This window comes from Muscardinus avellanarius (assembly GCF_963383645.1).
Source record: "Muscardinus avellanarius genome assembly, chromosome: 15".
NCBI classification, from domain to species: domain Eukaryota; kingdom Metazoa; phylum Chordata; class Mammalia; order Rodentia; family Gliridae; genus Muscardinus; species Muscardinus avellanarius.
The window spans coordinates 26,540,581-26,556,604 of record NC_137801.1 but is presented as its reverse complement, the minus strand read 5'-3'; the positions used below and the strand labels follow the sequence as shown (position 1 = coordinate 26,556,604).

The 16,024-nt window shown below is 38.3% G+C and overlaps 1 protein-coding gene across 4 annotated transcripts in view; it reads right to left on the bottom strand.

Annotated features, from left to right (window-relative positions):
• Window positions 1-16,024, bottom strand: part of BIRC6 (baculoviral IAP repeat containing 6) — a gene marked incomplete at both ends in the record, with an annotated part of 235,428 nt that overhangs the window by 57,854 nt on the left and 161,550 nt on the right. For all 4 annotated transcript variants that reach the window (XM_080711761.1, XM_080711762.1, XM_080711763.1 and 1 more), the window contains 7 exons: window positions 4,336-4,465; window positions 4,898-5,041; window positions 6,581-7,361; window positions 9,506-9,727; window positions 11,061-11,169; window positions 11,411-11,667; window positions 12,949-13,228. In XM_080711761.1, the coding sequence (XP_080567887.1) occupies window positions 4,336-4,465; window positions 4,898-5,041; window positions 6,581-7,361; window positions 9,506-9,727; window positions 11,061-11,169; window positions 11,411-11,667; window positions 12,949-13,228 (1,923 nt within the window). The remainder of the gene's footprint in view (window positions 1-4,335; window positions 4,466-4,897; window positions 5,042-6,580; window positions 7,362-9,505; window positions 9,728-11,060; window positions 11,170-11,410; window positions 11,668-12,948; window positions 13,229-16,024) is intronic.

The following is a 16,024-nucleotide window of genomic DNA, read 5'->3' as shown; positions in this document are numbered from 1 at the left end:
GCCAGCGCAACTGGCTTCGAACCAGCGCGATCCTCCTGTCTCCGCCTCCCAAGCGCGGGGATTACAAGCGTGCGCCACCACGCCCGGCTATAGTTTTTCTTTAAATACATAAAAAAATACCAGAGATTTTCTTATTATTAAGCTGTTGTCTAAAGGTTCTTAATAGTAACTGGTGACTGCCTTTAGTTTCCACTATTTTGTGTGTAAAATTAAAACAAACAAACAATTCCAAATGGCAAAAATATTAACATGAGTCTGACTGAAAAACACTTAAGTAATTTTTTAAAATTCACAAAAGTAGCTGGGCATGGTGGCGCGCAGTAGGAAACCCAGCATTTGGGAGGGAGAGACTGGAGGATCTCAGTTTGCAGACAGCCTTAGCTACTTAGTGAGGCCCTTTGCAACTCAGTGAGACAGTTTCAAAATAAAGAATAAAAAATAGGGCAGAGGATGTAACTCTGAGGTAGAATGCCCCTGCGTTCCATCCCCAGACCCACCCCCCCAAAAAAAAAATCACAAGAGTAACTCAAAGTACAAAAACCATGTGAAAAACACTAGCTAATTAGAATTTATATAGTACAATCAGAAGGTCAACTAATTTCTCAAAATCAACTGTGTCTCAAAAATAAACCAGGCATGGTGAACCTAGCTGCCTTGAAGGCTGAGACAGAAGAATCACTGGTTTGAGGCCAGCCTCAGCAAGTAATGTTGTGAGACCCTTAGCACCTTAGTGAGAGCCTGTTTAAAAATAAACAAAATTTATGGGCTGGTGGCTTAGGTCACAGGTAAAATGCCCCTAGGTTTTGCCTCAAGTACTCCTGCCCCATCCTAAAAAAACAAGTGGCACTTAAATACTGAAAAGATATGGCTGCCATAAAAAATTTTTCTCAAACTCCTTCTTTGAAGTGGCTCCAGTTTAGAATTTCACTTCTGTCCAAGGTGAGATGATAAGAATCAAAATTATGCTCACTGGAAATAACTAATAATTGAGAAAATACATGAAATAATAGTTCGTACACCCGGAGCACCAGGTTAAGGCAGGGCAGCCATGCCCGGGTATGTGCACTTAAACAAAGGTGCTGAGCTCTCCCTTCATTCTGGCTTACTGTCTGAAGGAAGTTTCCCAGGCCACACCTCAGAACAGCTCCTGTGCCCTAGGGTGAGGATACAGAGCTGGGACTCCAAAAGGATAAAGGCAACTGGCTGTAGTTCACAGGACACATTCCAGGGAGGACAGATTTGTGAAGAAATCTCTAGAGATCTGTGAGTGGGGTCTCCTTCAAGGTTCCAGTGTGTAATAACAAACACATACATGTAAGGAAACAATTCAAGGTCTGGGAAGGTGTCAGAAGAAAGCAAGGGGCCGGCCGTAGTGGTGCTCTTAAAATCCCAGTACTTGGGAGGCTGGAATGGGAGGATCACAGGACAGGTCACTGCAGCCTCAGCTACTTACTTTAGGCCTTCTGCAATTAACCCTGTTTCAAAATAAAGGTTGAAGGCAGAATGCCTCTGGGGGTTCAATCTCTAGTACCAAAATACAAAACAAAACAAAACAACAACAAAAACAACCAGGGAAACAGCCGCAGAGCCTCAAATGAGAGGCCAATGAATTCCTAAAAGCAGAAAAGTATGGCTTCAGGAATTGGGGTCAAATAAGCCTTAGACCTGTACTTTCAAATCTATTAAACTATTTTTACTAATTAATACAGCATGTTTATTTAAAGTTAAATTAAGATTTAAAAAACTTTAGTTTCTTAGTCAACCAGTCACATTTAATGTATTCAAATTACCAAACTAGGTAACATATGTTTACAAAAAATTTCCACCATCATACTAAGTTTCGCCTGAGATTAAAACCTACTATAACCAAGCCGGGCATGGTGGCACATGCTTGTAACCCCAGTATTCAGGAGGCTGAGACTGGAGGATCACAGTTCACGGACAGCCTCAGCTACTTAATGAGGCCCTCTGCAACTTAGTGAGACCCTGTTTCAAAATAATGAATAAAGAGAAGGCAGGTGTGGTGGCACACGCTTGTAATCCCAGCATTTGGGAGACTGAGACCAGAGGATTGCGGTTTACTGACAGCCTCAGCTACTTAGTGAGGCCCTCTGCAACTTACTGAGACCCTGTTTCAAAATAAAGAATAAAAAACAGGGCAGAGGGTGTAGCTCAGAGGTCAAATGCTCCTGGGTTCCATCCCCAGACCCGAAAGAAAAAACAAACAAACAAACAAACAAACACCCTGCCATAACCTAACAAAGCTTAAACGCAGGGCCTAAAAGCAACTATTTTAAGTAACTTAACTATATTTCTGACAACAACAAGATACAAAATAAATATCAAATAGTATTCATATTTTTCTGGCAAACAAAAATAATGTCACAAAAATAAAAAGACAAGAACATAACATTCATAGTGAATAAAATAAATAACACAAATAGACTATATGTTCAAGAAAGCTTGTATATGTTTTTTTTGGTGGTACTGGGGATAAAACTCAGGGGCATGCTACCTCTGAGCCACATTCCCAGCCTTCTTTTTCATTCTTTATTTTGAAACAGGGTCTCACTAAGTTGCAGAGGGCCTCATTAGGTAGCTGAGGCTGGCAGCAAACCCGCGATCCTCTTGTCTCAACCTCCCAAAAGCTGGGATTACAAGTGTGTACCACCACACCCCGCTAAGCCTGTACACTTTAAAAATAAGAACACTGACAAGCACCAAAGTATTTTGAAAATGTATGAATAAAAATTATCCAAAAATTTAAAATCAGAGGGAAAAATAAAAAGAGCTTGGGTGAGCTGTGCAACAACCCCAAGCTTCTGAGGCTGGCCACAGACCTGTGCTTCTCCTGCCTCGGCCTCCCAAATGCTAAAATTACAACTGTGTGTCACCACAACAGCTTCAGATTATTTTTATATCCAACACACATTAAACCATAATTACTTAAAAAGGCAGGATATGTGTTCTGCTCAGTTTTACATCCCTAGGATAAATTATAGTGCTGCACACAGATACTCAATGGCTTCATTCAAGAGGCAATCATCTCCAACTATCTAAAGTTGGTGATGTTTTCTGCCAGTAAAAACTGATGTTTTAGAGCTGGGTGTGGTGACACACACACTTGCAATCCCAGCATTCAGGAGGCTGAAACCGAAGGGTCACGGTTCACAGCCTCAGCTACTTAGTGAGGTCCCCCGCAACTTAGTGAGACCCTGTTTCAAAATAAAGAATAAAGAGCCGGGCATGGTGGCACATGCTTGTAAACCCGCGCTTGGGAGGTGGAGACAGGAGGATCGCGCAGGTTCGAAGCCAGCTGAGCTGGCTTAGGAGACCCTGTTTCCAAATTTTTAAAAAAAGTATAAAAATTGGTCCGGGAGTGTGTAGTCTGGAGGTAGAAGGGTTTCCAGGAACCCCAGTACCACCACAAAAAAAAAAAAAAAAAGAAAAAAAAAAAAAGAAAAAGAAGAAGAAAAAAAAGAAAAGAATAAAAATGAATAAAAATGAAGGCTGGGGGTGTAGCTCGGAAATTGAATGCTCCTGGGTTCCAGCCCCAGACACGCAAAAAACAAAAAACAAAACAAAACAAAAAAACCTGCATTTTAAAATTAGCTTGTATCTTTTTTTCTCTTTTGCAGTACTAGAGATTGAAACCTGGGGCATTCTATCTTCAAGCTACACCCCACATTATTTTTGAAGTAGGGTCTAAGTTGCAGAGGGCCTTAGTAAGTAGCTGGGGCTGGCTGCGAACCTGGGATCCTCCTGTCTCAACCTCCTATGTACTAGGCTTACAAGCGTGCATTACCATACCCAACTTAGCCTGTATCTTGTTTAAAAGCCTCATCCAGTAATACAGTACAATGTACTAGAGAAAGTGTTTTCTCTGCTCTCTTGACTAACTATAAATGATAAGACTATTCAAGTCTACCAATTTCATTGTTTCTTCATCATTCATTTTGTCTCTAGATTTGCAAAACGTTTACTAATTAGAATTATTTCATCCAATCTAATATCCTGCGATTCATTAACTATAAATGACCAAATGGTTTACTATGGGAAAATTCCATCAATAATTTCCAATGGCTGTCTGCATTTCTAGTTGCCCATTTTGTCATTACTGCACACAATATTTCACATTCAGAAAGAACTACTGATGTCTGAAGGTATTACATATTTTGTCTGTATGATTGGCTTCTCATTCATGTCTCAAGATATTTTGACCATTTTTAGTCATTAAATGGCTGCTGAGTAGAAGCTGTAAAGTTATAAAACTAATAAAAATTCACATGCATTTAGCATAGAGTAAAATAAAAATTAATATTAAATCTAACTTGCCTGACACTCGGTCAAGAACGTCTGATAATGTTGTTGAGACTGGTAAGTGAAGAGTACGAAACTTGTGGCCTGCTCCATACATTGGATGCTGGATCACATGGCTAGTTGCATTAATTCTACCTTTGTACAGCTGAAAAATGAAATCAAGAGGCCAACATTTTAGAAAATATATCATACAAATTAAACTGAAAAGCAAGAATAAAAAGTTAAAGTATACAAAGTATTTAAAAGCTTATCCTATGTTTCTTATGTGATGTGTTTATCACATGGCTTGTTGGTGAACTTTGGCAAGAGTAGCATTTTACTTAATATTCGGTGATGTTTTCCCAAAGTCAAATCATACTACACAAGGTACAGCAAATTATGTTCTTCTAGGCAAGAGATAGTGGTAGGTTATTCTAAAGAGATTTAGGTTCTATAAATAAATATTAAGTTTGTTCTAGTTACGGTTTACTGTATTAGAAATTAGAATAACATAGGAGATAACTGCACGCTCTCAGATAAAGCTATAGGATCATATTTACAAACATGCTACCTTTAAGATTAAGTGTTAAATACTCACTGGACAGGGAGACTGAAGAAACATTGTCACTTTCTCATCTTCCAGCATCAACTGTAAAAATAGTCTTCGAATAAACCCTGATATGTTCCCAGATGTTGGAAGGCTCCCTCTCTGAGGAGATGTCTGAAAAAGTTCACAGAGTACCTGGCAAGGCAAGAAATTCAAAAAAGTTTTTGTACTAAGCATCAAAGTCAGGGGTATTCTACCTCTGAGCTCCAACCCTAGCTATATTTTCTATTTTTTACATTGAAACAGTCTTGCAAAGTTGCTGAAGCTGACCTGAAACCTGTGATCCTCCTGTGTCAGCCTGTTAAAGTATGTGCCACCATGCCTGGCTTCAGCTTATTATTTTGAAGAATATATTAAAAAATTAAGAATGTGAACTAACAAATTCATATCACATATATTTAATATCAAGTCAACAACTAAAACAGAAATTATTTTATCTTAAGATATATTTATACAGAAGCAGATAAAAGAATAAAAAACATTTCTATGGGAAAGGAAGATTACTACTAAAGTATTTCACACAATAAACACCTAAAAAGCAATCAATTTATTTTTAACTTTTGCCAAAGACCTCTACAAAGACAATTATAAAACAATGAAAAAAGAAATCAAAGAAGACCCGAGAAGATGGAAGATCTTCCATGTTCATGTATAGGCAAAATAAGTATCATCAAAATGGCCATACTTCCAAAAGTGATCTACAAATTCTTTAATGCAATACCCATTAAATTACCAAGATCATTCCTCACAAAGAAAAATCAATCCTTAAGTTCATTTGGAACAAGAAAAAACCCAGAATAGCCAAAGTAGTTCTCAGCAACAAAAACCATGCAGGAGGAATCACAATAGTGACTTTATACAACAAAGCCATAGTAATAAAAAACAGCATGGTACTGGCACAAAAACAACATAGACCGATGGAGCAGAATAGAAGACTCAGAAACAAATCTGCATACTCAGCCAATTGATTTGTGACAAAGGGGCCAAAAATATACACTGAAAAAGAGATAGCCTGTCAAACAAATGGTGTTGGCAAAACTGGTTAACCACATGCAGAAAAATGGAAATAATCTCTACTTTCTCACCCTGCAAAAGAGTAAATTCAAGATAAATCAAAGACTTCCTGAAAATTAGACCAGAGACCTTGAAGCTCCTTGAAGAGGGCATAGGTCCAACACTACAACACATAAGCACAGATAAAAACTTACTCAACAAGACGCCCAAAAGCACAAGAAACCAAAAGGCTGGGATCAATACGTGGGATTGCTGAAGAGCTTCTGTACAGCAAAGGAAACTATCAAGAACTTCACCAGAGAGCTGACAGAATGGGAGAAGATTTTTGCCACCTACTCCTTTGACAGAGGACTAATATCTAGAATATACAGAGAAATCAAGAAACTCAGCTCTGCTGGGCGTGGTGGCATATGCTTGCAATCCCAGCATTTGGGAGTCTGAGACAGGAGGATGACAGTTCGCAGACAGCCTCAGCTACTTAGTGAGGCCCTTTGCAATTCAGTGAGAACACGTTTCAAAATAAAAAATAGGGCAGGGGGTGTAGTTCAGAGGTATAATGTCCCTGCATTCCATCCCCAGTATCATGCAAAAAAAAAAAAAAAAAAAAGCATACCAAAATAACCGGTCACATAGAGCTTAAGACAGTTTTTCCTCTCTTACCTGTGCCATCAGCTTTTGATTATTAGGGTGGCATGAAATGCACTGCAGAAAGAAGGCTACAGTTGCATTCTCAATTGCTGTCCTCTGTTGAGTGGTCAATCCTGTTGTGGCAGCTGAAGAAATGGAAGCTGATTTTGAACTGGTCTGCTGTGCGCCTAAGTTGTGTCCTCCAGAAGTGGACCCAGAGTGACATAATAAAAAGAGAAGCGCTGTCCACAGCGGGTTGACTTCAGAACCACCAAGCCAATCTTTCATTATATGGCTATTGCCAACTTCTGTCAAAAACCTCAGAATGGGAGCAACCAGGTCTGCCGTGACAGGCATCTTATTACAATGCTGTGGAAGATGATGCCGTCTGAGTTTGTCCTGGGAAATATCTATTGACTGTGCAATGCTTTCTGAGTATGAAATGTGGCTGAAGCAAAAACTAGCCAGACTCCTCACAAGAAGTGAAGGCAAACCTGAGTCTAATAACTGTTTGATAGCTTCTGGAGACTGAGAAGATGAAGCAAGGGTTGCCAGGTGTGACTCCGATAGTGCAAGAGGCGCCTGTGCATTTTTAGAGTCATCTGTTAAAGAGGAACTAAGATCCTGCTTTTTGCTGTCATCTGTCATGGACAGACTGTGGTGGCACTGCACTGGGGGAGGGGTAATTCCCATCCAGCCCATGAGCAAGGAAAAATAATTTGGGTGGATGTGACACATGGAGCACAGTAGACTGTCAACAGCTTTCTTCAAAACCATGTTGCAAGGAAGAGACATAGACCAATTAAAAAGTAACCTAGAGAAATAAAAGATACCACATTAATAATACAGTAATTATTTAGAAAGGAGTGACTTTCAAATATTTCTATAACACATGAAATATACTCTGAAAAAACATTAAATAACACTGGACTGTAAGTGCTTATGAAATACAGGTCATTGAAGATTTTAGGCACAATGGATTTAGCTTAGACACAAAATGAGTCCAAAAAATAAAGTAATTCATCTTAAAAGAAAGAAAGAAAGCTCTAGCTGGGTGTGGTGATGCATGCTTGTAATCCCCACACTTGGGAGGCTGAGACAGGAGGATCACACAGGTTCGAAGCCAGCTTCAGCTACTGAGTAAGACTCTCAGAAAACTTAGTGAGACCCTGTTTCCAAATAAAGTATAAAATAGGTCTGGGGATATAGCCCGGAGGTATAAAGGCCCCTGGGTTCCACCACCAGTACCACCAAAAAAAAAAAAAAAAAAAAAAAAGTTCTACCATGATCATGTAACCCAATAAAGTCATGTTTAAAAAAAAAAATACACCAGCTGGGCGTTGGTGGCGCACGCTTGTAATCCCCACGCTTGGGAGGTGGAGACAGGAGGATCACGTAGGTTCGAAGCCAGCCACGTGCGCTGGCTTAGGAGACCCTGTTTCCAAATAAAAAAAATATAAAATAGGTCTGGGAGTGTAGCCCGGAGGTAGAAGGGCTTCCAGGAACCCCAGTACCACCAAAAAAAGAAAAATACACCAAACAAATGTTTACATTAAATTTGATATGTAGCTGGCTAGCATAAATTCTGATTTGCAAATTGAAAACTTAATACGGTTCACTAATAAGTCATGAAATATGCCACCTGTATGGCATAATTTGGTCGGATAACAGACCAGAGGAAAAAAAGGGCTACCTTTTGTAAATCAAGGAAATGTTTAAAATAAATGTAATGTTTAGCTACAGACTATTACCAAAAAGTAAGTTCAGCAAAGTAATGTGGTAAATAGAAATAAATACGATAAAAGAATGTCAGAAGGACAATGTATAAAAGTAGTCTTTTAAAATTTGTAGCTAAAGCCGGGTGCAGTGGCACATGCTTGTAATCCCAGCATTCAGGAGGCTGAGACTGGAGGATCGTGGTTCGTGGACAGCCTCAGCTACTTAGTGAGGCCCTCTGCAACTCAGTGAGACCTGGTTTCAAAATAAAGAATAAAAAATAGGGCAGAGGGTGTAGCTTGGAGATTGAATGCCCCTGGGTTCCATCCCCAGACCCATACACACACACACACACACACACACACACACACACACACAAAAAAAAAAAAAAAAAAAAAAATTGTAGTTCTATTTTTCTCCACAGTTGTACATTAAAGATAAAAGAGTTTAAGCCAGCCGGGCATAGTGCCGCACGCTTGTAATCCCCGCGCTTGGGAGGCGGAAACAGGAGGATTGTGCAGGTTGGAAGTCAGCTGCGCTGGCGTAAGAGACCCTGTTTCCAAATAAAAATATAAAATAGGTCTGGAAGTGTAGCCCAGAGGTAGAAGGGTTCCATCCCCAGTCCCCCCCCCCCCAAAAAAAAAACAGCCGGAGTGATGGTGCACGCTTGTAATCCCAGCAATTTGGAAGACTAAGACAGGAGGGTCGCAGTTCGCGGACTGCCTCAGGTGCTACTTAATGAGGCCCTTTGCAAATGAGTGAAATCCTGTTTTAAAATACAGAATAAAAAATAGAGCCGGGGGTAGAGCTTGGAGGTAGAAAGTGGCCCTGGGTTCCATGCCCAGCAAGGCAAAACAACAACAAAGAAGATAAGTAACTTTCCTGGGTAAATTAGCAAGTGAGAATAAACATAACTGGCTTTATGACAGAGCACTCTAACTTCAGGTGAGAAAAGCAGGCAACACTGCTAATGTATCTTTTAAAACAAGGCAGGCTGGGGTTAGCTCAGTGGTGGAGCACTTGCCTAGCACGCACAAGCTTTAGGTTCGATATCCAGCAAAACACACACACGCAAAAGCACACACGCAACCTGAAGGAATATATTGCGTGACATCTCATTACCAAGGGATTATAATTGCTACTTTTGAAATACTAATTTTATCCAAAAAACATGTAAACTACCGTTTAATAAGTAAAAACCTAGAGTGATCTAGTGGGATGGGTTTTTACCAGCATACTTACTCAAAGAGTTCTCGGTCCAGCAGTGCTGGTAAATCATACTCTACAAGCAGCTCGTAACTATGCCAGAGAATGGCAGCAACGCAGTGCAAGTGAGAAGGCGACGGCATGAGGAGCCCGTACTCGATGGTGGACGTGCTAGGGCACACAGAGTTCATCCTGCCGCTTTTCTTCAGAGCAGCCACTCTCGCAGAATCACTGACCCATTTCAACAAGGCCTGAATTCTTCAAAGAAGAAAATGAATCCCAATAACTAATAACACCAAGACTAACCTTTCATTTAAATACCAAATCTACATGTAAGCAAGGTGTTTATGAGAATGGTAATTGTTCTTAAACATTTTCATCTACATAAAGAAAAATTTATAAAAGCAACAGGATATAATTGTTTCAGTTTTTCAATGATCTTTCCAATTTTAATTGCTTAGAAGGCTTGAGATAACATTAATTAATACTCATTAAATAAATACTATTTGGTAAATCAATTTTAAATAACTTGATTAATTCTTATATCATCTAGAATTACAGGGTATACATTTTAACAAACTCTAAAATTTCTCAATTTATAGAAAATGTACAATACTTCTAGCAGTGATCAGGATTAATTCTTCTTTGCATAAAAATCTCATAAAATACAGCGTGTTTCACATACTTGGACCCCAAGCAGCCACCCATGTCACTAACCTGACAACAGAACACACCCTCAAATGTATGCTGTTTCAAGGGTTACCTACCTCCCGACCCCTAAACCTAGGAGTAGTAAAACATGCCCAGCTTTGAATTCACTATCTGAAAACAACACTATATAAAGAAATAATGCTTTAGAATTTGTATAAAAAGGTTAAATAAATAGAAGAAGGTTTAATGTCAAGATTTAAATATACTATGAATTTTTGACTGTTTCTTTTCAAATTTCTTTTTTTTTGTACTGAGGATTAAACTCAGGGGCATTCTACCTCCAAACTATAACCCTGCTCAGACCTTTTTATTTTTGGTTTTCAAACAGGGTCTTACTAGGTTGATGAGTCTTGCTACACTGCTTAGGCTATCTTTGAACTTGCTATCCTCCTGTCTCAGCCTCCCAAGTGCTGGAACTATTAGGCATGCACCACCACGCCAGATCTGGACACAGTATTTCTACGTTCATCTTTAGTAAGCCAGTACTACCTAAGCTAGTATGATACTATCACCTTGCAAAGATGTTAGTACAATATGGTTGACTGAAAAGATATACAAAAACCAAAAATACTGTCTTTTAAAAATATTTTTGTTGTAGTACTGGGGATTGAACCCAGGGGCATTCTACCTTTGAGAGACACCTCCACCCTATTTACTTTTTTTTTTTTTTTTGAAACAGGGACTTACTAAGTTGCTGAAGGTCTTGCTAAGTTGCTTAGACTGGCTGCAAACCTGTGATCCTCCGGTCTCAGCTTTGAAAGTACTGGGATTAAAGGGATGCACCACCATGCCTAGTACTGTCCTAACTTTTATGGTTTCATCTAAGAAGTATCATAAGTAAAATTCACTACAGTGTGTCTGCGAACATATCATCATATACCTGTCTTTTGTTCCAGGATCCTGAGTGGTGCCAAGCTGGTAAAGAATATCTATTGTTGAGTCAGAAGACAGTCCATTCAGTCTTCCAAAAAGCAAAGGGCTATTCAAGTCTTATAACACAGAATAAAAAGAAAAAGTATGATAAATAAATCTGAAATGTAAACAAGTGAATTTTTTGGTTATTCATTAACAATAAGTCTATAAATTCCAACAAGAGAAATCAAACTTGAAAGATAACAAAGCTATACGAAAAATTAAGAAATTCCAGAAAGAGTTAATGACACATCACAAGTTCTTCAATTGTGATGTTTTGCAGATATGGAAAAATAAAATATGAAGGTTAATCATCACCTGTAGGATCACTGCCTGATGCAGCACAGTTTCTTAGGAGAATGTCTATAAGCTTCAGGCCAATCCTCGTGGACTGCAGTCCTATCTTCACCAGCACCACCTCGATGTTGGGCGAGTGCATTCCACAATAGGGTGACATCAGCAAGGCAGCACAAGTCTGCAGCAGATTGGCCGTGGGCGCTGCTGCACTCGCCATCATTCCTTCCAGATCACTTATGTGGGTCAGGCAGTGATGCAATAATCGTAGCCATCCGATACTAAAATATACAACCAGATGACTCATCGGGAATCACAAAAATCTCAAGCTACTTGACAGGTAAACAAAAGTTTTAGAGATCAGCATGCCGTATTTCTTACCAAGCACCAATCAATCTAAAAGATTAAGAATTAAAAGCAGACAAAATGTGCCCTAAAATATCAAATACAAGGTACTCATACCATTTAGGAACTACATGCTTGCTTCAAAAAAAAAACAAGTAAACAAACAAACAAACAAAAATGGCCAGTAAACTGACAATACCACTCCCCTCTTTCTCCCTAAAGAGCAATTGATCTCACCACCTTGAGAATAAAAGTAAAATCCTATTTTATCAGATAATACTTTCATCAAAACCCCTTTACCAAATTTTCAATCATCAAAATTTACCATACAAATATTGCTCAGAGGACAAATTCAGGTCCTTATTTGTTTGATTCACTAATTTTTTATTTTGATTTAATAACTGGAATTTAAGAATGAGCAGATAAGACTAGTTCCCTGTTTTTATGGTCAGTTTGTATGGCTCAGGAATACTCTTGCTCATAGGCACTGGCGAATCCATAGACTATGATCAAGAAACCAGAAGCTACAAATGCATATGCCATACTGCAAGTCATTTCCAAGATTAAACAGATGAAGCTCATTTTTTTTTTCGTACTGGGGAGCAAACCCAGGGGCATACTATCTCTGAGCTACACCCTCAGCCCTATTTTCTTTCTTATTTGGAAACAGGGTCTCTCTTTTTTTTTTTTTTTGGTGGTACTGGGGGTGGAACCCAGAGGCTTTCTACCTCTGGGCTATACTCCCAGACCCTTTTTTTAAATATTTTATTTGGAAACAGGGTCTCACTAAGTTGCTGAAAGCCTCACTATGTAGCTGAGGCTGGGTTTGAACCCATGAAATCCTCCTGTCTCAGCCTCCCAAGTGCGGGGATTACAAGTGTGCGCCACCACGCCTGGCATGGAAACAGGGTCTCACTAAGTTGGGGAGGACCTCATTAAGTTGCTGAGGCTGGCACGAACCTACAATCCTTCTGTCTCAGCCTCCCATGTACTGAGATTATAAACTTGCGCCACTACACCTGGCTAGATTTCAATTTTAGTCAGTCTCAGGGGTATTGCTTCAACAAAATTATAATCCCCATTACAACTAATATAATGATGATATTATAAAGACACTGCTAGAACAAAGAACTTCAAAGAACTAAAAAAGGAACCACAGGAAAAAAAATTCTAAAATTATTTTACCAAAGTTTTCTAAAGAATGAGACAACACATACCTTGTTTTGGATACCTGATCTTCAGATGGAAGGAAGGGATTATTAACTGTTGCTGATGAAGTGGTACCAAAAGCGGTGAGGCCCAATAATTTAATCTGTGAAAGGCCTAATGTGCTGGCATCACGTGGACGATGCAGTCTAAGGCAGACAGCAGAAGCTACCTCAGCTTTTACGAGCTGGATTTTTATGTAGGTGAGACCACTTGTAACAACAGGTGTGGACAAAGGCAGCATATTTACCCCATCTGCACTTACTTCAACAGACACGGAGGAAGGGCAAGCTACAGGAAGAGAAAATTCAGCAATCACAAACAAGAAACTGAACTAAATTTCACAGTCTTACAAAAATCACAGAAACACAGCAGCTTTCAATGTCATTCAGTACAAACTTATAAAATCAAAATGTATAGCCCATCTCATATTTTGTTTCTGAATTTCTTCACAATTAATTTGGAGCTATTTTCCAACATAAAAGTATTTGAGCCACAACATAATAAAAATATCCTATCAAATAATTTAACATTCACCTAAGAAAGAGAGTAACATAAGATATTCAATCCATATGTACATGATACTCTTCAATGAAAAACTAGCCAAGCTTAGGCTATATATCATTTCTAGTTTTACTCAACATTATAGTGAACAGGGCTGTACCGTAGCTCAATGGTAAAGCGCTTGCCTAACACACATGAGGCCATGGGTTAAATTCCTAATACCTCCCACCCCAAATAAATAAAAATGGACTACACTTAATTAATAAGCAATGGTTTGCTATTTTAAATAATCTGGGAAAGAAGAATATGTTTTGTCAATTATTTTATTACTAGTATATTGCAAGTTTTTTAGAAATTAAGTTTAAATCCACAGCTGAATTTAAAATTTTCCCAGGATTCGGGAGGCTGAGAGGGGAGGATCTTGGTTCCTGGACAGCCTAAGCTACTTAGGGAGACTCTTTGCAACTTAGTGAGACCCTGCTTCAACACAAAGAATAAAAAATAGAGCAGGGGGTATAGCTCAGAGGTCCAATACCCCTGGGTTCCATCCCCAGACTCACTAAATAAATAAGAAAGAAAGAAAGAAAGAAAGAAAGAAAGAAAGAAAGAAAGAAAGAAAGAAAGAAAGATAGATAGATAGATAGATAGATAGGGCTGGGGGTGTAATAAGCTCAGAGGTAGAATGCCCTTGGGTTCCATGCCTAGCACTGCAAAATAAATAAGTAATAAAAAATTGCCTTTTATCTGTAATGTTTCAAAGCCAAAAGGAAATCAATAAAGACTTTTAAAATGATTTCACCTCAAAATTTAAAGGAACCTGTAAACAAATAGTGAAACACTTTATCAACCTAATGAGACCTTTTTTCAAAATAAAATTAAAATAGGGCGGGGCATGTAGCATCAAGGTAGAATACTCCTGAGTATAGTCTCCAGTACCAGAAAAATTAAGAAAAAAAAAGTTGAAGAAACTTCAAAGAGGCGACAACTGGAAGCTACCACAAAATTACTCATCCTAACATAACTTAGAAGTCATGTATTAAATGTATTTATCAACCAAACCACCTTGAAATTTGATTTTAATTCCAATAGTAACATTGGTAAATGACTGTTTTGCTGACCTGCGGTACAAGTTATACACTAATTTAGAATTAGAGAAATCACACAAATTTTGAAATCTAATCCTCAAAATCTTCATTACGATGATATATATATATTTAAAAAAAACGTTGAGGAAAGTATTATCAACATTTTATGCACACAGACACACTAAAACAAATTAAGTAACCCAAATTCCCACAAGAACAAATGGTGAACCTTGTGTTCCCACTCATGTTTGGTTCTGTAGCCTATGTTATTTCCACTGAAACAAATATATTCAATTTCTGTTCTAATCCAATATTAAAAACAAGCTGTTCTATTAAGCATATAAGTAGAAAATAGGTACAGTATTTCCTTTTTCATAACAGAGCCCACTTTATGCTTTCTATCTCAATCCCTGCATGCAAAATCTAGACACATTCTGAAATCCATGTTTACAGAAAGCAATAAAAGCAATCTTTGCATTTTAATTCTGCCCTATTTGTTGATTGATACTTTGTCTTTAAAAGTAGTTTTATTTTGGCTGGGCATAGTGGTGCATGCTTGTAATCACAGCATTTGGGAGGATCATGAGGAGGAGGATCATGGTTCAAGGCCAGCCTCAGCTAACTTAGTGAGGCCCTCTGCAACTCAGTGAGACCCTTTTTCAAAATGAAAGAAAAAAAAGGGCTGGGGGTATAGGTGAGAGGTAGAATGCCCTTGGGTTCCATCCCCAGTACCACAAGAAAAAAAAAATTTCATTTTGTCCTTCTAAAACTATGTACTTCTAATTTCTTTCTAATTATACCTATATCTTTTTTACATAAATAGTATGGATTCCAAATGTAATTAGGATATAATAGTCTAGTCCTGAAAATCAGTAGAAAAATATTTATTCTTCCAAATATGCCAGGAATCTACAAAATCTCCCATAACTATTCATCCAGTTATTGAGTTACATTTACAGCAATGAAAAGAATCAAGGACGATAATCAAAGATAATAATCTCTATAATTTTACAAAAATTATGATTTTACTAAAAAATCGGGGGCCAAAAAATTGCAAAATAGCAATGGACATGTTATACAGAACAGAGTTCCTGCTCCACTTAACCCATGACTTTTCTAAAAATATTGAATTACAGTTTCAATAAAGAATGCTTTAATGTACACATTACAAAAAATTGTTTACATTACAATGAATATAAAATTCAAAATCATATTCAATTATTCAAAATGCTACTCTTAATACACTGTAATAAAATTCCTCTCAGGGTTTTTTTCCCCCTTTTTGGTACTGGGGATAGAAACCAGGGGCATTCTACCTCTGTGTTACACCCCAGCTTTATTTTATATTCTTTATTTTGAAACAGGTTCTCACTAAGTTGTGGAGGGCCTAAGTAGCTGAGGCTGTCCTCGAACTGCGATCCTTCTGTCTCTGCCTCCCAAGTACTGGGATTACAAGCATGTGCCACCATGCTCAGCTCAGAGATAGTTATCTTCTTAC